This window comes from Centroberyx gerrardi, chromosome 5 (assembly GCF_048128805.1).
Source record: "Centroberyx gerrardi isolate f3 chromosome 5, fCenGer3.hap1.cur.20231027, whole genome shotgun sequence".
Taxonomy (NCBI): Eukaryota; Metazoa; Chordata; class Actinopteri; order Beryciformes; family Berycidae; genus Centroberyx; species Centroberyx gerrardi.
Genome location: NC_136001.1, coordinates 19822291 through 19844792, shown reverse-complemented (window position 1 = coordinate 19844792; position 22502 = coordinate 19822291). Strand labels below are relative to the sequence as shown.

The following is a 22502-nucleotide window of genomic DNA, read 5'->3' as shown; positions in this document are numbered from 1 at the left end:
TCAAGGGAATGATCTAGTTGCTACGTGCCATTGAATTAATTTCAACTACAACTTAGACTGTGCTAGGTGTTTTACAATATTCTTGTATGTATGTTTCATATTTTGGAAAAGAAAAAAAAGATAAAAATTGCATATGTTCAGTTTATTTACACAACCCTGACTTTTTATGTGAGGAAAAGAATTGCTATCTTACACTACATTGATGTTTTCCCCAATTTATTGGTTTTGCAATTTTTAGAATGAGGTATACAATTTCAACCCATCTTTGGATTTCATTAACTTAACTTGTACTGAAATGGGAGATTATGCAGCACAGAGATGTGAGAGAGGGCTTGGGTGAAAGCAGCACTTCACTTCTATAGGCGAATGCTGCTGTCACTTCTATGCAGCAGAATATACTTCTATACAGTAGATGATTTAAATGACCTGCATTCCTATGCAGTGCCTGCTTCTCATCTTGTTATTATGCACCATATTTAAGTGAGCTTCCACCAGCTTGAGGCTATTTTCTTTCTATGACTTTTTGTTCTGAGTAGAGTTGATCTTAAAGACTCAAAAGACATTCCTTGTATAGAGTCTGGTGAGTATGTGTTTGGCCTACAACTGTTAAAACTAACTTAACCAATAGCCAATAGGCAGCTAGGCTGGTGTAAATTTCAATTTGGGCAATGGCATGTTCACTTTTCTACTTTAACAGTCATATTGAGTGACCAGCATTGTAAACACAACAGTGGAGATTGACTGTAGTGAGTCTCCTAAGCTATGTGAGGTTTGGCTACTTTACCAACCGCAGCCAGAGCATCACTATTATCACCTATGTGGTGATTATTAACAGCTCTTTTCCCAGGGGACTAATCAGCAGCACAGGGGATTGGCTGGCTGTGTACCATTTTCACTCCCTTATTCCCAGAGGAACATGAGAACTGCCATTTCTGTTTAGGCCTTTGTCAAGAAAAATAACTGCCTAATCTCTAAACTTGCACAGCAATTCCCATGTGAATAAAATGGAGCAAACATTCAAACAATGATCCTCATGGTTTCTCACCATTCAGTGATGCTCCATATCTCTCTCTGAGTCTATCACAAGTTCTCAAAACACTAAATCCTCCCTGCATCCCATCACACACAGCTCAAAACACATTATTTACCCATATACACACATGCACACAGCCAGCAACACATACACATACACACACACACTCATTCAGACAGACAGACAGACAGACACACACACACACACACACACACACACACATTCAGACAGAAACACACACACACCCCAATATGTCCCAAAAGGTACCGGTTTCCCCTCCACCATATTTCTGATAATGCAGAGCCCTCTCCAGCCACAACACTTCTTGCACCCTGTCTGTCAGTGCTGCTCTCACCATATCTCAATATAGCAAAGAGAAGCACTGTGTCACTTGACACTGACAACATGTAACATGCTGTTCTTAACATTGTTGGGCCACCCGGAGGTTACAGTAATATCCCATTCCTGGCAGAGAGGGCGAGTCTGGGATCAACACAGAGGCGGTAAAAGATGAGTGAGGAGGCGTCCTATGACTGTCCTGTCTCGCCCTCTATACATTTTTACGGGCATAGATACAGACACACATGTACACACCTCTTACTGCTGTCTTTATCTTGTGATACTCTATTGAGAAATTCTGTTTTTGCTCATCTCCCCCTCCACAGGGAGGTCAGAGTGAAAGAACATCCCCCCTGGTGCCACAAGGGATTGAATATTAGTCTGTTAATTTCCTTCACCAGACACTTCCTACAATATGGGGTGGGGGGTGGGGGGGGGGTTACCTTCAGACTTTCAAAACTCCTTTTATAGCTTTCAAAAAACTTAGCATCGTTATCAATGGGTTTCTAATGAAGGAGCTAGCTTGGTGGCAGCATTACCCAACAAAGAATGCTATCACTGCTATCAATCAAAGTCCTTTTCATGGTTAAATCAAATATAGACAATTTTTCCGTACTATGTGAGCTTCTAGTGATTGATGCTTTGTCAGGAAGCTCAATCTTCTTGGTCACTGAGGACAAAGCTTCAGAGGTATTGCATAAACAAACACACACACACACACACACACACACACACACACACTCTATGAGAAGCTAAATTTGCTACTTGTTATCATCTGTCATCACACAATTAAGAGCAGTTTAAGAATTTTGATAACTCAACCCCCGTATGGATACCGTTTGGGCCGAGGCCTATGTAGGAAAAAGTGACACTGGATGTCACACACTGTGCTAGTTCTGATTTATAGCCCAGACCTCTGCCCCCCTTCCCAGGAATGTGCAGTTTACCCAGATACCTGACTGATGAGCAGTAAACTGTGATATGCCACTTGTGTGTGTGTGCCTGCATGTGCTTGTTCTTTAGTAACCTCGGAGGTGCATGTGTGTGCAACTGTGCATGTGTTCCTAAAAGGACAGAGAATGTGAGCTGAGAGATGATTAAGTGAATAGGGGAGTGAGTGAGTGAGTGAATCAGTGACTGACTGAGATCACATCACAATAATAAGTGAGTCAAATTATGGTCAGAAGTTGGTAACATGTTTGACAGCAATTCACAGAAAGATCACTGGCACCAAACATCAGCTGACATCGGTTTACCAGCGATCAAATGAATGGGATTAAATGAAAATGGATCCTCATTAGGAGCCATGGCCAGAGCCAAGATAGAGCAAAGCAGCATGCTTAACTGTACCTCAATCATGAAATACAACCCATCGTAACCATGTGCATAAATGCTGTTTGTCAGCCCATAAATCACCCCAGCTAGATACACTGGGCCCAGTGGCCAATCCTTGCGTGGTGTTGAGTCTAGTTGCTCTGTGTGTGTGTGTGTGTGTGTGTGTGTGTGTGTGTGTGTGTGTGTGTGTGTGTCTGTGAGCTGTTGATGATTACAAAGAGAGATAATGAGGGCTCTGCTGGCTATCTGGTTACCCCCAGCAACAACAGGCCCACCTGCCAGTGTGATAGTCGTTGAGGGCTTGGTTCCTGGCCCTATAAAATCCCTTTTCCAGAGCAGGCAGACTTCCTCTGTTACATGGGAAGTAAGTGAGCTATTCATAGCAGAAGAAAGCCCTGGAATTTTCCACCCAAACAGAGACCAAATGGGTCCTCAGTCATGTCTGACTGCAGGACAGCTAAAGATCTTAGACACTGAAAGCCAGCCACTTGTTTGAAAGTGATGGTCTGACATTACAAAGCACTACTGTGCCAAAGACTCCCTCTAGTGATGAGAGGGAAAAGGTGTAGATTCAGAATGCTACTTCTTCTAGAAAAACTAGAGGAAAAATAATTTTATATTTGCAATTTTTCACACTTGAAAAACTAAGTCACCCAATAAGAACACGACTGGTTGTAAGCAAAATTTACAGACTGTTTTAGAATACAAAAAAACATGATGATTGTCATACCTTCTCAGTTGCAGCTAGTCTCAGAAATACTCTCCTGGTGTCTGTCAACTGGTTCCCTCTAAACTCTAGAGGGCCAGGTGAGAAATAACACCATAATAAACCGGCAGTACAGTCAGAGCAGTTCCTCTCAGGTGAAGACAGAATCACACAGCTTTCCAACAGGAGTGGACAACACCTACAATGTGCAGTTACACCCACAGCGGGGTTATCGGGCTCTGGGAAAAGACTCCCAGTGTTTCCCTGCCACATGTTTCAGAGATAGGGGAGGGGGCCAAACCCTCTGAGCAGGTTAAAGTCCATAGGGTGACAAACAAACTGTAGATGTACAGTCTGGAAAAGCAAGTCCATTCCAGCACAGATAATACTGTAACACATCTGTTGATAGCATAGGTTTGGTTTGCTCAGCTATTTTAAGCCACAGAATAAGGACATAAGGCCAAAATTAAAATATGCATTCACTCAGAATATGCATTAACATTCACAATAACAATATGCATAAACAGCTGTTTTCAGCACCATCTCTCAAATATTCATAATATTTGAGTGAAAAATGAAAATAGTTCATTCAATAGCCAGTGTGCTCAAGATACACACAAGAAAGGACATCAGGTACAGATACACACACTGTATACAAAGTGTATACAGCAACAAATACACAAAGCAGTCAGGCAAAGCCAGTTAATTAGGCAGAGAGATCACAGTACCTTGCAGATACTGTAGGGTTGACAAACGATTGTAAATGAGCAAAGAAAATCGTATTCTCTCTGATCCAACCTAATCATTATCTGACAAGCTACACCACCAGATAGCCAATAGATAAGAGGTACACAAGGTAGTGTCAAGTTAGAGGACGCTAATTTAGTAAAGATCAGGGAAGCTTTTAGATAATAAGCATGTCATAGGCAGGGAACGCCTTCTGCATCAGATCACAACAGAAAATATAGTGGTGAATCATGCTGGAGAGAAGAGTTCCCTCCATCCATCTGGCACACACTTGTAATACCCTCTATATATCACGTCATATGGCTTTGACTGCAAAGCTAGGACATTACATATTCTGCTTCATGTGATGCAATGACGGTCTGGGGGGGCGAGAGCAGCCTGCAGGCAAAGAGGGATTCCTGCAAATGAGAAAACTGACTGGATAATCAATGCTTCCACCAGCACATCAAGTAACACTTACATAACAGGGCTGTTTCAAACATGCAGGAGTGCTGGAGATAAGAATTTATTTGTAAAAACGTAACTTCCTGCATATTTCAGCGGGCAAAGCTGCTATGGAGCAGAGCTATCTCTGATGCTGCTGCCAGAAGTACCGACAAGAAAACACTGAAACCTACAGTTCTTGATGGATCAAAACTCCATCTGTTCAAGCTCCAACTAGATTTTTTTTTCACAACGGTAAATTGTGAATCCTACTCAATACTGAGTGGCGTTTCAAGGGTCAGAGAGAAGCACTAGAAAGGGTAGCCTACATGTGGCTCTTATGACGGACTGTGAGTGCAGAGGGCTCAGCCAAGCGGCTAATTGAGGGGACTTAAATGACTGCACTGGTGGAGAGACCTCTAAGTTATTTATTACTGCAGCAAAGACAGGCTTCCTCAGCACATACAGTGTGTGTCGATGTGAGTTACTACGTGCGATCTGCTGCTGCATCCCTCCAAACATTCAACATCCATGCTGTGCTATAGCAAACTGAGCATCTAGCTCAAATTAAATCCATATTAACAAGGACTTGTCTACACATTGCATTATGGATAAATTGCTAAGCTAACTGGCTAGTTTTTTTTATCCACACAGAGACCAGTTAGCATCAACTTCAAAGGCAATCACATTTGAAACACCTCTGTTATGTAAGTGCTGCCATCATCTGGTCTGTAAATAATAAGACTAAAAAGTTAAGCAAAGCCCTTAGCTTAACTTGTGAAGAGACACTCCTGAATAGCAGACAATAATTGCAATACACCTCCATATGCCAGTGAGATAAACTCCTGTTGTAACAAAACTCAATTAAAGTCTGAATTCACAACTGTATATTTACCATGTTAAAATAGCAACATTTTACTATTATCACCATATTTCCTAAGCATGCAAAGTGTCAATATCCAATGATATCACTGTTACAACAGTATTTTAACATTGAATCACTTTGTTATTATATAAAATCTGTGATTCTTCTAACAGTATGAAATTTAAGCCATGTGAGGATGCTAAAAGTCTGCTTCACCCAAACATGAGTGTATGGTTACTGCTACTGATATAAGCAGAGTGTGTATGTGTGTGTGTGTTGAATGCCTCCACCTCTATTGTCAGGGGGAGTATCAGTGACTGCTAAGTAGTTTGATCGCTTTAGAGGCTGATATCTGATACCCAAATAACTGGAGCAGGAAGGCTGACACACACACACATACACACACACATACACAGTGTTTGCCCAGTTTGATTCCAAGAGTCGAGAGATCAGTGTCACTAATGTGGGACATGGGAAAAAGACCTGATCAGTGAGACGCTATGGGCTGGGTCCATGTTGATTATCAAGTCCAGGAAGTTGAATAATTTGAGAAAAACGATGAAACGCAGTAATTGTAGTAATAGATGTCCACATTCTGGGCAACGCACACACCTTCCATGAAATAAAAAACATCAATTCAAGGTTAGATGACCGAAAATAGCGGTCAGTACTAACTTCATATATAAGCTTGACACTGACTTAATACAAACAGATTTTTTTTCCAAGCACACGGTTGCTGCATATTCCCCTGAGCAAAGATAACACGGCTTGGCCCAACAGTTGGGGAGGCTATTGTTACGTTGAGGGATGTGAAGGTATGAGATAAAAGGATGCTTCTGCTGTATCCAGCCCCAGTTGATGAGATAAGGCGAGGCCCTAAGACACAGTGCCCCAGCCAGTAGAGCCATGATAAACTGTTGTTGTTACAAAGGGAGGGTGAGGGGCCCACTAAGGGCTGGGCACCACGTTGCAATATTACAATCCAATATCCCCAGCCTGCCGACCCACAGAGCCCATTATACACGTCTCATACATCTCAATTCACTATGCAAACCCAGATAATAACTGTTTATAAATCAAGAATACATAATTAGAAAAACAAACTATTGCGACACAGCATGCCCATTTCATTCTTTAATTTGAGAGATGGACTCACTGTGCAAGCGTTTAGGGCTTAAGTACTATGTTAACCTCTTAAACCCTTAAAGGCTCTCCTACAGTACACTGGTGACTTGTCTCATCGGCATGCACAACTAGTTATTCTTCCTTCACTAAGGTGCTACAGTGGGCAAGGCATCTCAAATATGATGTGAATTTTTGCAGCAAAATCAGATCCATGTTTTATATGTCTGTTAAGGTAGTTGGAGTCTATTCATTGTATTAAATTATTAGCTTAGGTGTTAATAACACAATTTTTACTAAGAATAACTGGTAGTTATTGAGCAATGATTAAGCTTATGGTTTGGTTTAAAAAAAATTCTTGCAAAGAAGTGCAATACAATCCCACACAGAACAGTATGTTTATGCTGAATGTGAAATATCAGTCAAAACTGCAAACAGTAAAATTCAACCACTTCATCAAAAAAGGGAACAAAACTGAACAACAAAGGTCTCCACCACTGTCAACTGTGTTTCTCTTCTTATTGCACTAGGTGAAGAGCCTTGCACAAGCATTTGTGTATTTTTTTACTCCAGATTCACGCAACACCTCACACATGCCTCACTCTTTCTCTGGGACCCCCTGCACCCACTCCCTTCCACTCACCAGGGCTGGTGGTGCTCTGCAGGCTCCCCCTCTTGCGTAACGGGGATTTAGGTTTAGGCTTCCCTTGTCCCTCGCTGGTGGAGGAGGAGGAGGAAGAGGAAGAGGATGACATCTTGCTGCCTGTGCTCCTGTTACTACTGGAGCAGAGTGAGTCAGAGCTGCAAAGCGGCCAGCAGAGGGAGAGCGGAGCAGGAGCTCTAACGCTACAGCTCTGTCTCACAGTGGGGCAGCGGGGCGGCAGGGCCCATGCTGGGCCTGTAGAAGCCCCTCTGCAGAGCTGGCTCCTCCTCCCAGCCAGCAGCAGGTCAGCAGTCATGCTGCACAGGGGCGGGTTGAAAGGCAGCCCAAGGCTTCCCCCTCTCCAGCTGGGGGCCATCCTCCTCGGTTGCCCTAGCAACCAGGGAACGAGCTTCCTGTAGCCAATGCAGGGAAAAACAGCAACGGAGGAGGGCATTGCAGCTCAAAGTCTCGAGCTAGCATGACAGCCAGCAGGCCCAGAGACAGACTACACCACGCTAGCTGAACACCAAGGTGAGCAGAGGACAAAAAGTTTTTCCACTCATCTAAAAATAGAAAGTAGATATACTGGATATGATTAGAATGTCTATCCAAGAGAGAGAAAAACACATCGGAGGATCTCGCAAAATGAAACAAAACAAGAGAAAACTAAATGCTCAGCATGGATAAACACAGGACCCAGCTTAGCATGTAAGCTGACTAGCGAACTCCCAATCTCCTTTGCTGGAAAAATATCTGGGGAGAGATGACAGACAGCCAAAACACACACAGTACAGGGCCAAATGAAATCCTTTACACCTGACATGAGTATTATAAATAGTGACAACCAACGCCCAGGAAGACCAACTGTGCAACCCATAACAGGTCTGTGCCAAACTTTCTCTCATGTGGTCCCCGTGTTTTAGCAGCACTAATGACTTACTAAAGTATAAAATACAACTTTCAGTCTCACTGAAAGTCCCCACACAGGCACTGAAGAGCATGAGAGCAGTCATGGTCTTGCTAAATACAACAAGCTACAGCCTTCAGTCCACCAAGTCAGAATGAAGCTCAGTGTCTGAGAGCAGGACAATAAGGACTTACAATCAATATCTTAAAATTTTACTATATTCATGCAAAAAAAAGTAATCACTGTTTCCTCCGTAATTTTATTCTGGGCAGGGTGGAAAAGCCTGTTTAACAGCATTTACACCACGCAAGAGATAAACTTTCCATTGAAAACCAGGATAATAATGAATACCACTACAGTAGTAATAAATGTTCAATCATTCTTATATGGAATCTGATCAAAATGTCACATTAGAATCAATTCAGATTAAGGGCTTCCCATAGACAACCAGAGTAATATTGATCAATTTCACAATAAAAATATAATCAAACAAACTGCATCATATCCACCATATCAGAGGTGGAAGACACTGACTGGCCATTATCTGATGCTTAATAAAAGGCCAATATTGTCCTGATATATCAGGACTTTAGGATTCAACCACTATCCAGGGTAGTCACACCAAGAAAGCCATGAAACAGTCAAGATCTCCATCTAGTGGTATGAGAGCTGAATGCAGTTAACTGAAAAAAAAAGAAAAAGATTTGCCCCATCAGTATGTAGCCGTTTCACTACAACGAAAATAAAATTGTGCCTGAAAGCAAACTTTTCTCAAACATCAACATAGTGCACATGCCAGGGTGCTTACTGTCTTCTGGATTTGATTAAGTTAACATCACAAAAATACAAACCGGAAATTAGTCCAGTAAAGACCCTAACTGCAATGCTGTGGGACATGAGATGGTAACCAAGAAAAACTAAGAAAAACAACTACAATGTAAGCCATCATGTTGCAATTGTGTGATTGTTCTCCTACTTTCTGCAAATAAATTGCCCTCTGGAGTTATAAAATGGACTGAAGTGAACTGAACTCAACTTAATCAACTCTGAACAAAAGGCTCAATGTATGTTTAGTATTAGAATATTTGACAGTAGCGATGCGTGGATCAGATATTTAGTAACACAAACCTGCGGGACCCATCTGAGATCTAACCCACACACACTCAAACTTATCACACTAATCCTTTAAACTGATCCACACTCAGTTTTTTTTTTTTACTCAGACTGAGCATGAAAGCATAGTTTTGAGGCTCTTGTGAGGACTACTGTGAAATTTGTAAGACTAAACCTCACTCCACTGTCAATAAAAAAATTACATAAAACTGCCCAACCCATGCCCTGTGGGGTTTGAGCAGGCCTGCACATAAACCTGAAACAATCAATTACTGGAACATGGCCCCAGTCTTGTTGGTATAGTACATAGTGTACGCCTTTCCATTAACTGAATATTACAACAACAAAAACACAAAAACAATATCTTACAAACAAAATTAACAAAAATGTAACAAGTCAGGGATGATCTTTGTCAAGTAAGAAAAAGCTTCTCCAGGCTGTCTTCAGCCTTCCCTTGAATCTGACCCAGTTTTTGAGAGCTGACGCTCCCCCTCTGGTGCAGCAGCAGCAAGGGCTAAAAAACAGAGGCCTAGTTTTTGCTCTGCAGGAAAAACCTTGCCTATCCCCCATCAATACGATAAACCATTAGGCTAAAAAACAATTATTCACATTCTCAAAGCCCTTACCTGGAGAGAGAGGGGAGTATTGACACCCTGACAGCTCTTCTTACTCCTTCCTCTATGCTTTTCTCTTCTCTTTTCCTCTGCTGCCTGGTCAAGCTTTCTGTCTGCACACCCTTTTGCTAAAAAGGAGATCACTGTGCATAGCACTGGCTGCTTAGCAATTTTTTTCCCCATTCCCTCAGTGCAAAGCTCATGGAATTCGGCATTTCTGTTTGCAGAGGCCACACACCAAAAAAAAACTCACTGTTCTCTCTCTCTCTCTCCAATGTGTAGCCTAACCATGAGCAATGTTCAATGCAAAACGCCCCCCAACCCAACGGAACAAAAACATAATTTCCTCCAGTAATGTGCAAGAAGAATGCACATATATCTAGCATTCAGTCGGTGATGTTGCTAAACCTATGCATGAGACAAGCAGATTATTTTAACATTTCACAAACCAGAAACAGCACAGACGTTTTCCTACAGTTTTTCAGCACTGATTCCGTTAATCACGTACATAAAGCTGTGTCAGGCATACACACATCTATGAATAAGATGGTGCTTTCTACAGTTTTCGTCGATTAAGGGCTTGTTGTAACATCTAGAGGATGTGCAACCCACTTTGGTGGTTACAGCATCGGCAAACATAACACTGTCCCACAAGCACATTTGATTTGCTGACCCCATTCAAGGAGTTATAAGGTGCAAAACACTGGTAAGGCGATAAGCAGTTGCCTTTGGACTCAGACAGACTCCTGAATTTGATCTCAACATTGGGTAAAGTTTTGTGTAACACCTAACCCTGACCCTACCCAATTTGTAGTTATTGTCTCATCGGGAGGGATGGAAGTGACTAATTACATTTACTCACGTTAATGTAATTAGGTAGATTTTAAGTCAGCAATTTTACTTTTACTTGAGTATGTTTTTGCTGAAGAATTGTACTTAACTACATTTTAAATCACATCCATTACAGAGTAGCCTACGATTTTTGTCTCTCCACCAGCATCAGAAACTGGACCAATGTAAATTGGCCAATTGTGGAGCCATTCACAGTGAACGATCAGCCAGCAAAGAAGAGAAATCTGTCTTTACTTTACTTGTGCACTTCTAATTTTTCCAATTAAAATAATCTCGTTTGAACTCTGTGCTCTCATCCTTTTAGAATTGCATGGAAAAGTCCAGCCTTCTCTTTTCTAAAAAGTAACTCAGTAACCTTTACTCTGGGTACATTTTAAAAGGAACTACTTTTACATAAGTATTTTATTTCTACTTAAGTAAAATATCAGCGAAGTAACAATACTTCAACTTGAGTAGGACATTCTAGTGCTTTTTCCACCTCTGCTCACGTGCAGAGCTCTTGCACTGTGACTATATACCACAAACTATCCTCTTTGCTAAATGCCGCTGAGGCAGTTTTCTGCCTCTACTTACCACCTGACATTGCTGAAGCTGGGAGCTGAAGGCTGCAGCAGGACAGGTAGCAGCTGTGAAACTCCAACCCTGAAACACAGAAAATGTATAAGCTTTGTATAACTAGCTGGCAAGCTGCCACTGACATGGAGAGCTGGCAGACTACATGAGCCGTTTCCTACCTTGCAGTAAATGCCTACAAAGTTGGAAACCACATGTTCGTTTACTAGGATCAACGTTTAACAATATTAACTTACCGTACGTTAACTAGCTAGCTTAAAGTAGCCTAACCCTTGCTTACTTAATAACGTAAGGTAACGTTGTGCCAGACATAGCTAATAGTTAACGTTAGTACCATCAGTCAATAATTTATACCTTACACACAACCTCACAACTCCAGCAAGTCTTTGATAGTAAAATGTATCGTGCAATAACTTAGGCTAGCTTGTAGTTATGAAAAGTAGTTTTCACCTTTCCTCCAATTTTTTGTCACGGGATATTGTTTGGTTTTTGTTTTGACGTACTGAGGCAGACAGGAGGGAAGAAGTTCAGCCAGTAGACTTTTAAAGGAGCCGCCGCTGCGTGAGCGTGTTCAGTGGTTCAAAGGTCGCTTATGTCCTCACACACACACACACACACACACACTACACACTACACACACACACACACACACACACACACACACACACAGGAGGACCCCCATTTGTTCTCATGAACTCCATTTGAGAAGAGTTTTGTTGTTAAATATGACCCGGGAGGTTAGTGGGCCCAGTACAAAACCTTAGATCAGAACAGCCATTCTTACATTTTCATATTTATTCTAAGTGCATGTATCTCCTGAGCATTTCCTATTCAATGTAAGCTAGCCTAAGTTTTTTCTGTCAAAAGGAAAAGAGCAAGTCAATGCTCTTGTATTTCGAGGTTTGTTAACATATTAGCCTAATTATTGTTCTGATAGTTGGCTGGTCAGAAATTGTAAAATGCATCTATTCTAATGTGATTCTATATATTGTAGTTTGAAGACTACCAGGCTAATTGCAGGCTATTTCCTGTACTGGAGAAAAAAGTTAATATTTACTTAATAGTTAATATAATAGTTTCTTTGAGTTGTAGTGGAGTCAAAGTAAAGTGGTAATACATGAAAGTGCAGGTACCTCATGAGGGTAATTATGGTAGAGTATTGGAGTGAAAGCAAGTTTAACAGTCAGAATTACATTGTGGGGGTATACCCACTTATGAGTTGCATTTTTAAAGACAGGAATATAGTATTGGATAAAATACTGTGATTCTATGACATAATATGCTATTTGTTATGCAAAGCAGCCAGTAAGACCATTAAAATGAATTAACTCTGAGCTTAAAGGTAATAAATGTACACCTACTCTTACTACCACATGCTGTTTTTGTGGTCTAATGTGGCTTTCTTATCAGCCTCAGTAGTTTTCATATCCTCTTCCTTCTCACAGCAAACAGCCATCAGTGATTTAAACGAGATGTCCAATGGGCTACATGTACTGTTCGCTGACTCAGGGTTATGCAGACTGAAGTCCAACATTTCATTAACCATGGATGAAAACCCTTTGACCCATATAATGTCCAAAAGATAAGATTTATCATAATCTTCCATTTTGAGCAGTAAACTATCAGGGTATGATCAGTGGATCATTTAAAGGTAGATTATTCAACAAATCCACATACTGAAGGTATAGATGCCTGACTGTGCAGTAAGCTCCCCTTATGAAAAATAATTATATTAATCCTACATTCAATTTTACGAGGGTACAACTAATAGAGGAATATTGCACTAATATTGTCCGTAGAAATATTATGTAGGGAAATTAAAGTGATACCATATATTGTGAAATAAAACAGTGATACCACAGGAGATTAAAAAAATACCATGAAGTACAGCAAGATCACTGTAAACTATACATTTTTTCAATAGGGTACAAGATTTGTTTTTAATTTTCTGATGATTCTGAAACTAGTTTTAATAGCCTACATGATTTTCCTAGTTGAGCATTGTTTAATATTCATGCAAAGGATCCACAGATTGTGACCGCAGGTTGAGGTCTGTTTACAGGGGAAACTTTCTGCATCTCAGCCGCTCTGCCATTGCGCCAAACCTCTTGGCCCTATACAGTGAAGACGCTGCCCTTTAGAGGTTATCAGTGTTCTCTTTGTGAATGTGCATGTGAGGGTTAGAATCTGTTTTAACATGTTGTAATACCACCCACAAGAGTAGTTTCCCAATGTCGTCTGACTTTAAACACAAAGTTGCTGAGCCACTCAACTTTTCAAGATAAGCTCTCAGATGCAGATGAAAACAACATGAGTCCCCCACACTCTTCTAAACCTGTGTGTCATGGCCTAATTCAAGATTTTTTTCTGAAGAAGGCATTTGTGTCGAAACGTTGGTACTTATTAACACAGTAATGAGGTAAACAGCGTGCAATTTTCTTTTCTTTTATTATGTACTTGATACATACATCATTCATGTGTACATCGCATTGATATGAGTGATGGCTTGTCATTTAAGCCCCTTCCCCTTTCCCGATTGGCTATATTGATCCTGAAGTTGCATAGAGATGTGTGATCATCTAGCTGTTGATCCCAAAGTCGCATTTACATGAGTGACAGCTCGTCGGCCTCAGGAGAGCAATCCAGAAGCCGCATTGAGATGTGTGATGACTGATCAGACTCGGATTGGTGATGTCATTTAAGCCCCTCCCTGTTTCCTCATTGACACTTTTTTGATCGACAACCTTTGTTAATCCGAAAGTTGCATAAGTGATACCATATCAGATTCAGGAGGGAGTTTCCTATATATTAGTCACATCTTTTAAGCTCCCCCCTCTATCCCAATTGGTTGTTTTTTCATCGTCCATCCCAAAAATTTGAATAAAATTTGTGTTGCTTTTCATCATCTATATCTATTGATCCCAAAGTCACATTGACATGAATGATGGTTCATCAGACTCAGGAGAGAGTTTCCTGGGTCCATGGTGATGTCATTTCAGCCCTTGTCTTGATTGGCTTTATTTGAATCATCTATATCTGTTGATCCCAAAGTTGCATTAGCATGACTGACAGCTTGTCGGCCTCGGGACAGAGATTTGTGTTGATTAGATGTCGTTTTTGGCTGTTTTTTTATTGTCTATAATTTAAGTTTAAGTGGACACAAAGACAATGTGTTTAAAGAATGGATGCAAAATGTGACAAAATGTGAATAAACTACTTTTTAAACTGGACATTAGTTATTCACTTTTACTAATTTCCAGAAACATATCCCCTTTGCATTTCATGAGAAGCAGTCTACTTTGATATTGTGCCTCCCCTTATATTCATATAAACATATGCATACAGTATTTCAAAAAGCATGTACTATTCATTAGGTTATCAATGACAAATGGATTGTGTTTTCCTAACCTCATCTTTTCTCTCTGTTCCTGTTTTCACTGCCATTCTAATGCAAACTGTGCGGACCGTTGTGCCCATCTGCTTCCACTGCTTCCTGATAACCAGTGGCAGCAGGACATGTGATGTAAAGTCCTGATTTCCTTCTAGAGTCAGCTATTTTGAGTTTGTTTAGTAAGAAACATTGTAGATTTTGAGTGAACAACTGGGCCCTTCATCTTCACCATGGCAGAAAGAGTACTAGAATGTCCTACTCAAGTAGAAGTACTGTTTGAGTTGTTAGATGTGATCTTTCCCATGCAACACCTAAAAGGACAAGAGTACACAGTTCAAACTCAATTCTTTTAATTGTAAAATTTAGAAATTACAAAATAAAGTGCACAAAGTAAAGCCAGAACTCTTCTCTTGTTTGCTGACTGACCGTTCACTGTGAATGGCTCCACAGTCGGCCAATTTACGCTGGTCCAGTTTCTGATGATTATGGAGAGCCACAACATTACTACTCTGTAATGGATGTGATTTAAAATGTAGCTAAGTATAATACTTCAGCAAAAACACACTTAAGTAAAAGTAAAATTACTGACTTAAAACTACAAGTACACAAAAAAGCTACTCAATTACATGTGAGTAAATGGAATTAGTTACTCCCACCCTTGGTCACAGCTACACTCTACTTAACACTTACTGCTGGACACTGAAGACTCCTTTCATTGCGATGACCTATCCAGTTAGTTTGAGGAGGATTAGAGTAATAATTGCAAAAACGTGGTAACTGTCATCAGCTGTGATACTGAACAGTGCTGAAACAGCACAGGAATCAGTTTACCAATACTTTTGAAAAAAATATACAAAATCACTGAGAAATCTTTTTTAAGGATAAAAAGATATCTTGATTTCACATGCTACTTGAAATAATGGCTAACTCTGATCATGGATGGTGATAAATCAGTTACGGTCTGTGTTAGAGTAACTTTTCTGTTGAACTTCATATTCCATATTGGAGGTAAAGTAATCCAAAAGTAAGAGGAAGTAATGAAAGGTTACTCTGAACATAGAGTGTAATACAAAAGCCAAACTTTTCATATTTTAGAAGCATTTCATATTCATACAAAGAATCCCCAGTTTGTGATCAAATGTTTGGGCCTATTTACATGGCAACAAAAAGTAATGAAATTACATTATCAAAGTGAAGTATTTTACTGGATTATGGTACTGATTACAATTTTCAGACGATAATCTGTAATTTGCAGTGCGTTACATTCTGAAAGTAACCTTCCCACCCCAGTCATAACAAAAACAAATGTAGGCCGTGGTTTGGCCAACAAATATATTTTAAGAGAGCGAGCTCCTCCTTCCACCCACTACAGTACTGAGAAATGTCACTAGGTAATAATTGCCATGGGGATGGCAGAGCCTGGAGAAGCTGGGGGCGGGTTGAGGTCCATTGCTGAGGTGTGAGGCCTGTTGCGCTCCAGCATTTTCTAACTGAAAGACAGTGTTAAACAGTGGCAGGATGTATTTGTCTGAAGTTAGTATCATTTTATATATTATTCTGTTCTCAGGAGGGTGAGAATAAGTCCATATCTGAGCTGTGGGAGGAAGCAGAGAGATGGGAATCCTGTAACTCTGTTTTTATATATAGGCCTAGAAGGATGTATAATACCTTACATATATTATATATATATAGACATATCTTATATACATCTCATATATGGATCTTATGTATTTTTCTATCTATCTATCTATCTATCTCAGTATACATCAAGGTCCTTGATGTGATAGCAATGTTTTTTCTTTTAGTTGAAGGTCAGACCCCTGCCTTTGGCTTTTGAAGTTTAAATGTTACCTTAAGGTCAAAGTGTTTGAACTGTATTTTTCACTCCCCCTTTGCAATTGGAATATCAATGCAGGCAGAGTACGCCGTGCACACTGAGACACTGAGACTAAGAATATAAGCATGGAGCTTTGCGCTCAGTTGTTAAGCAAAAGAAGTTATAAAGAACCTGTAAAGGAGATTGTTCTGTATCAGTTTGCCTGTCACCCCATTTGTGCACAGCAGCAAATTATGAGCATGCATCCAAAATGTTTTACAAACATAGGAACTCTTTATTACAACAGCATCTCTCTCTCAAGTTTTCTCTCACTTTCTAAACACAATCATTTCATTGCAGTACAGTGGAAGTCATTCTTTACTTTAATCACAGCATCAAAATAACATCCTCTGAACAGAATCCTAACAAAAAATGTTCAACATCATTCACAGTTTGGGATATTTAGACGTGATGAACAGAAAATATCAAGCTCTGTTTAATTTTGGGTTGAGACGTTCCCTCAAAAACAATCTTTGAAAAAATGATTTTCTTATAAACCCTGTGTCCACATCGAGAAAGGATCTGTTATTTTCATTCAAACCCACGCGTACAGTGTATTGTATTTTTTTCCTAAAAGCTTGATATGAATTACTACATGATCTCATCATCAAACTGAAGCTCCTCAGCAAAGTCTGCACCCTCATTCCTAATAAAACCTCAACAAGCAAAGCCAGTATTTAATGTCTGCTTTATAACATTAGAATAGAGTGTGCAGGGATCATAGTGACTGAAACGTGACGTGGAACTCTGCAGGACTGTAAAATTATGTTTTTTCTGCATCTGAGGTACTGTAGAAACCCTGATGGGCTGGGTAGTCAACATAATCAAAATGTATTGTCTTTCCAGGTGGAGAACCTCCACAGCCGAAAAACACACATAAAGAAGGCAATTACTGCATACCGTTTCAAAATACATTGGTCTCCTTATAATGAAATTCATAACAAATAATAACTAATACTCACCATTAATAAAATGATTCAGGGTGTTGAGTGGAATACACAACCCAAAGGTATATAGTTTTAATAAACATAACATACAGTTTTATTCCTTAAACAATATAAGGAATAGAATCATATTTGAATGTAATGCAGTGCATCAATAAATAGAATACTGCTTTTTAAGCTCCATATCAAAGGACACTGATAAATACATCACATGGCAGAAAGCTGGGTGACCCTCAAGATGAGTTAAAAGTCAACCTACATCCTAAATGGAGTCACAATAAACCTGGCTTGCTTTTAGGAAAACGAGACAAATGTATTCAGAAAAGCACCAAAGAAAGGAGGCCAAAATTCAGAGGTTCATCTGTAAACAACTGGCAGCAGGTCCATGAAAATATGGCCACACAATAGGTAGGCCTCCTAATCTATTATGATCAGATTACTGGCAAGGGTTAAGAGTACCATTATCATCAATGAAAGGCGCAGCTACTAATCAAAACTGACAGTTGTGCTCTACCATCAAAGGATTTCTTTCTAAATGCTCTGTCATAATTTTGTCTTTTTTATTGCTGTCTTCTTTGACATTACATATCTTGCAGTTTACCAACTCATTTATAAAACTCTTTTGAAAAATAATTGATTTGCCAGAGTCTCAAAAATAACTGGTTTGGCAGTAACAAATACAGTATCTGTTGGTGGATGGGACCATTATATCCTCATTTATGAACGCCAAAGGCAAATCTTCCAGTAGCAGAAAGTCACTGCACAATAATAAGGTAGCAAAGTAAGACAGAGCTGGTGTGCTTAAACAAGTGCTCCCTAATTTGAGATTGAAAGGGACATTCTGAAAACATTTAATTCTGAAAACTATTCAACCCACTTTGTGAAATCAAACATATAATTAATGTGGGGTTTTTTTATTAAATGAAAAAAAAAAAAAAAAAAAACATTTTAACAAGTAATATCAACATTAATTCACTGAGTCATTTACTGTACAGAGCTGAGCAATTGCGTTGAAGGCCAAAATACAGCCATTTGAGTATTTACCAGAAAGTCCCTGTTCACAAATAACAGTTTGAAATACATTTCAAACAACTGCATGTAACTGTATCAATGTAACTGTATTAAAACTAGGATGAAAACTGATGAGGCAAAGTGCAATGTTGCAAATGTACAATGTAAAGTCATCTAAGTGAATTCATGAGCTACCTGCTGGACAGCTTTCAATACAATTAGAGAAACTTACAATGAAATAACCCCTGAAACACAGTAAATCTGAAGAGGACGAAATTAAATATTTTTTCCCCCAGAAAATAAAGAAATGAAAACCTTAATTGTCTGTAATTATATGGTTGTTTTTCACCTGTTCAGTCTCAATAAACTCTGAAGTCTCCTCTGCAATTTGTCCAGGGATTCGGAAATCAATGGGTATGGGCTGTGCAGGCTCAGATGGTTGGGACTGGACCACGGGGCAGCAAGCTTCCCCCTTAGGACTAGAGGTGCTGTGGGAGTTCTGAGGATCCAAGTTACAGCCAGTGCCCTGAAGAAACTGGAGGAAATTCTCCTCTATGGATCCTTCACGGCTGGGCAGTCTGTCCTCCTCCTCAGCCCCTGCTCGTCGAAACAGGCAAGGCAGATGCTTGCCCAGCTCCTCACGGATCTGTCTGTTAAGACAGCCATAGAAGAAAGGATTAGAGGTGAAGCAGAAGTAGCCAATCCAGGTAACCACCTCCTCCAGAGGGGCCAGCGTGGCCGGAGGGCTGGCGGCCAGTGCCGAGTACAGGTGGAAGGAAAAATATGGCAGCCAGCAGCAAAGGAACTGACCACCTACTGCTGCCAACACTGCTGCAGCCTTTCCTCCCCCGAAGGGGCGCTGTGGAGTTGCTCTGCCTGTCCCAGTGCCCGTCCCAGAGCTGGTGACCATGGTGGAACGGCTGCTGAGTGATTCAGACCGCTGGCGGCGAGGCGTATCCATCCAGGTGGGCAGGGGCCCATGGTGCATGGCTGCCACCCGAGCCACTTTGAACATATTGCAGTACACAACAAGAATGACCAGTAGTGGACACAGGAAATACACTAGAGTAAAGAGGACCATGAAGGCCATGCGGTTTGAGCCTCCTCCTGTCCAATGCAGTGAGCACCGCCTGTGACCCTGAGCAGGGGGCGAGGGGACGGCCCCGCCTCCTCCTCCCCCGACCCCGCTGCTCTCCAGAAGAGGAGTTCTTCCACCCTGCAGGAACCAAGCCAGCAGCGGCAGAGCGGACATGGCCAAGGCTTTGACCCATATCCCCACCAGCACTGAAGCTACTAGGCCAACAGTCATCTTCACTTCATAGCGCATCGGGTGTATGATGTAGTAATAACGCTCCACATTTATGACAGAGATAGAGAGGATGGCAGCGCTGACCAGGCACACACTGAGGAAGAGGTAGCTCCGGCACAGGGCCTCCCCGAAGAAGGCTCGGCTTGAGAGCATGCCGAGGGGCATCAGCACCAGGGCCGCCAGCAGGTCCACCAAGCACAGGTGGAAGACAAAGGCAAACTTATGGAGCTGCGGGGCCTTGGCAATGACCGCCATGACAGCCACATTACCCACCACAGCCAGCAGGTCCATGAGCAGCATGGCCAGCAGGGCTAGCGACTGGGACAGAGCCCAGCCCTCGGGGAGAGAGGAGGCAGACATGTTGGACATGAGCTGTGGAGGTGGGTGGGAGGAGTTCCACATCGGCTCCATTGAAGGGTGGGACAGGGCAGGCAGGCGGGATCAGTCACAGGCCCATCACCCATCCTTCACAGCCAGGAAGTGCGGCCAGGAAACAGAGGCTTGAAAATGAGGTCAAAAGCTGCCGTGCAGTCAGGAGGGTGATGGTGTGATCATCATGAGGGTCAAACTTTATGATTCCTGTCCAGTTACAAAATCTTCATGTTTGCCGGCAGTCAAAAATACCCTGAGGAAAAAGAAGAGACCAATGAAGGGCAGGAGATAATAAAATGCTTTTTTTGTGTATGTGCATGCATGTGTGTGTGAGTGTGTGTGTGTGTGTGTGTGTGGTGTGTATGTGTGTGTGTATGTGTGCCTGTGTTTGCGTGCATATTCCTATTTTTGGGGTGATCTTTCATTTGCAGCCCTGGGTTATGAACTAATCCTACCATTCGGTTGGTCTGAGTTTCCCTTTTGCAACCACCACCATTAAGATTAATTCACTGGGGTGAAGTTTTATGAAATCCTCCTCAGCTCCTCAAATCTCTGCTAAGGCAATCTTACTGATAAGATAATCCAAAGCCAGCCCTCAACCAATTAACTCAATTCAGTACGCAATATTCACGTCAGGGAAATTTAGCACCTTTTTGACAACATGCTGAGAGAACTGGATGAGTGAAATGAACTGAACAATCATAAATCATCAAGCAACTGACACTTAAACAGATCATAGCCTGGTAGTTCATAATTCTGTAACCAGATCATGACAGTAAAACATTTCTCTTGGGTATTAGTTTCTGATAAATCTAGGGTTCCAGAGGGTCGTTAAACTGACCCTCTGGAACAATATAAAACAATTTCTAATCAACTTCTTTCTGCTTTTATTAATATTGAAAAGGGTCATTACGCCATTATAATGAACTTTATCAAAGGCATATCCAGTCTGAACCTTCCTGAGGAGCTGCAGGTGTTAAATTCATTTCAAGCACACATCCTGTCAATGCATGAATGCAAGCTAATTCCCCAAAACAGTCCTATCACTGAATAGGTAATAGTCCTTTTGGATCACGTCTGCACCTACTGTGAGAGCTCTATTTGAATATGTATGTCCAGTATCTAGACTGATTGAGTATGAATAATCTTTGTAACAAAAATACAAGCATTGAATTCTGCAAGGCCTTGCCAATGTGTATCCAGTGTATGTGGATCCAAGGTTCAATGTGTGTGGATTTTGCTTGTGCACATGTACCACAATAGGAGCTATGCCACAAAGTGTCAGCAAGTAAGCCCTGACTACTTAAGATTAATTTATACATGTGGGTTTTGTGTGTCAAATGGGAAGGTTGGGGGTATTCATAGGTCGCAGGACCATTTGCATATTATCTGTGCATATAGACATGGGTGGCTGGGCTAGTATGTGTCTGTATGTGACAAATCAATGAGATCCAATTGGCTACTGCTATAAATGCTTTCTGCACATCTACCACAGATGTAAAGAAAAAAAAAAATAGCCCAGGATGTTCTATCTCCTGTCCACAATGATAACAATGTGAATCATAGCATAAATCGAGCTCCAGTCTCCCCCATCACCTACCAATGGTTGCCTTCAATGAGGAACAACACTAACATCTCTAAATCATACATAGGGGTACTCCCAATCCAGACTATCCCTCCTGCCTGGTTTAGTCATGTCTTACCGCCTACTCATTTATCCATCAATCATTAATGCATTACACCCACTGTATACAGCTAGGCCCATGCTCTATATCACATCAAAATACCATGTTGCATTAGATTTGCTGTGTGCACTAAACACTGTAAGATCAGCATATTAGAAGAAGATGCTGAGAGCAGACGAGAAAATGTAGAGAAAAAGAGAGAGCGCGAAGGAAAGAAAGAGAGAGAGAGACAGAAGAAGACAGAGAGCATAATGTACCTGGACCGGAGAGTGTTTCCTGATGCAGCTGTCTGCTGCTTTGGTCTCTGAGGATGAAAACCTGGTTTAGCTCCCACTACTGAGGTACATGGTGGACATCAATCACTGTACCTTGTGAATGGTGCTGAGGTACTTCCCACTGCAACAGCCTGCTCCTCTTCCCATCCCTTGATCTGCCTTGTGCTTCCTCTTCCCAGGTGGCTATAGCTGAGGCAGCAGAGATTTTTTTTTTGTTGTTGTTTTCTTTTTTTTTTGTGGAAATTTTGCCGATGTGAATGCTTGCACAGACACAAGCTCACTCTCTCCTTTTCTCTTCCACTCACACACAGTGACTGCAGAGATGGAGCAGGAGGCAGAGAGAAATAGGACCAAAGCCACTGTCTCT

At 41.2% G+C, this 22502-nt stretch overlaps 2 protein-coding genes across 5 annotated transcripts in view; both read right to left on the bottom strand.

Moving 5' to 3' along the window:
- ampd2a (adenosine monophosphate deaminase 2a) overlaps window positions 1-11330 on the bottom strand; it is a 38374-nt gene extending 27044 nt beyond the window's left edge. For 2 of the 4 annotated variants that reach the window (XM_078283501.1, XM_071925951.2), the window contains exon 1: window positions 7214-7333. In XM_078283501.1, coding sequence (XP_078139627.1) covers window positions 7214-7325 — 112 coding nt within the window. In that variant the 5' untranslated portion in view covers window positions 7326-7333. Of the gene's footprint in view, window positions 1-7213; window positions 7668-11272 lie in introns of those variants that run through there. The other 2 variants (XM_071925953.2, XM_071925950.2) reach the window with 2 other exon arrangements.
- Window positions 11331-18810: 7480 nt separating this feature from the next.
- Window positions 18811-20214, bottom strand: LOC139932238 (G-protein coupled receptor 61-like). The gene has a single exon (XM_071925946.2). It carries the CDS (start codon window positions 20212-20214, stop codon window positions 18811-18813), a length of 1404 nt encoding a protein of 467 aa, XP_071782047.1.
- Window positions 20215-22502: the final 2288 nt, after the last annotated feature.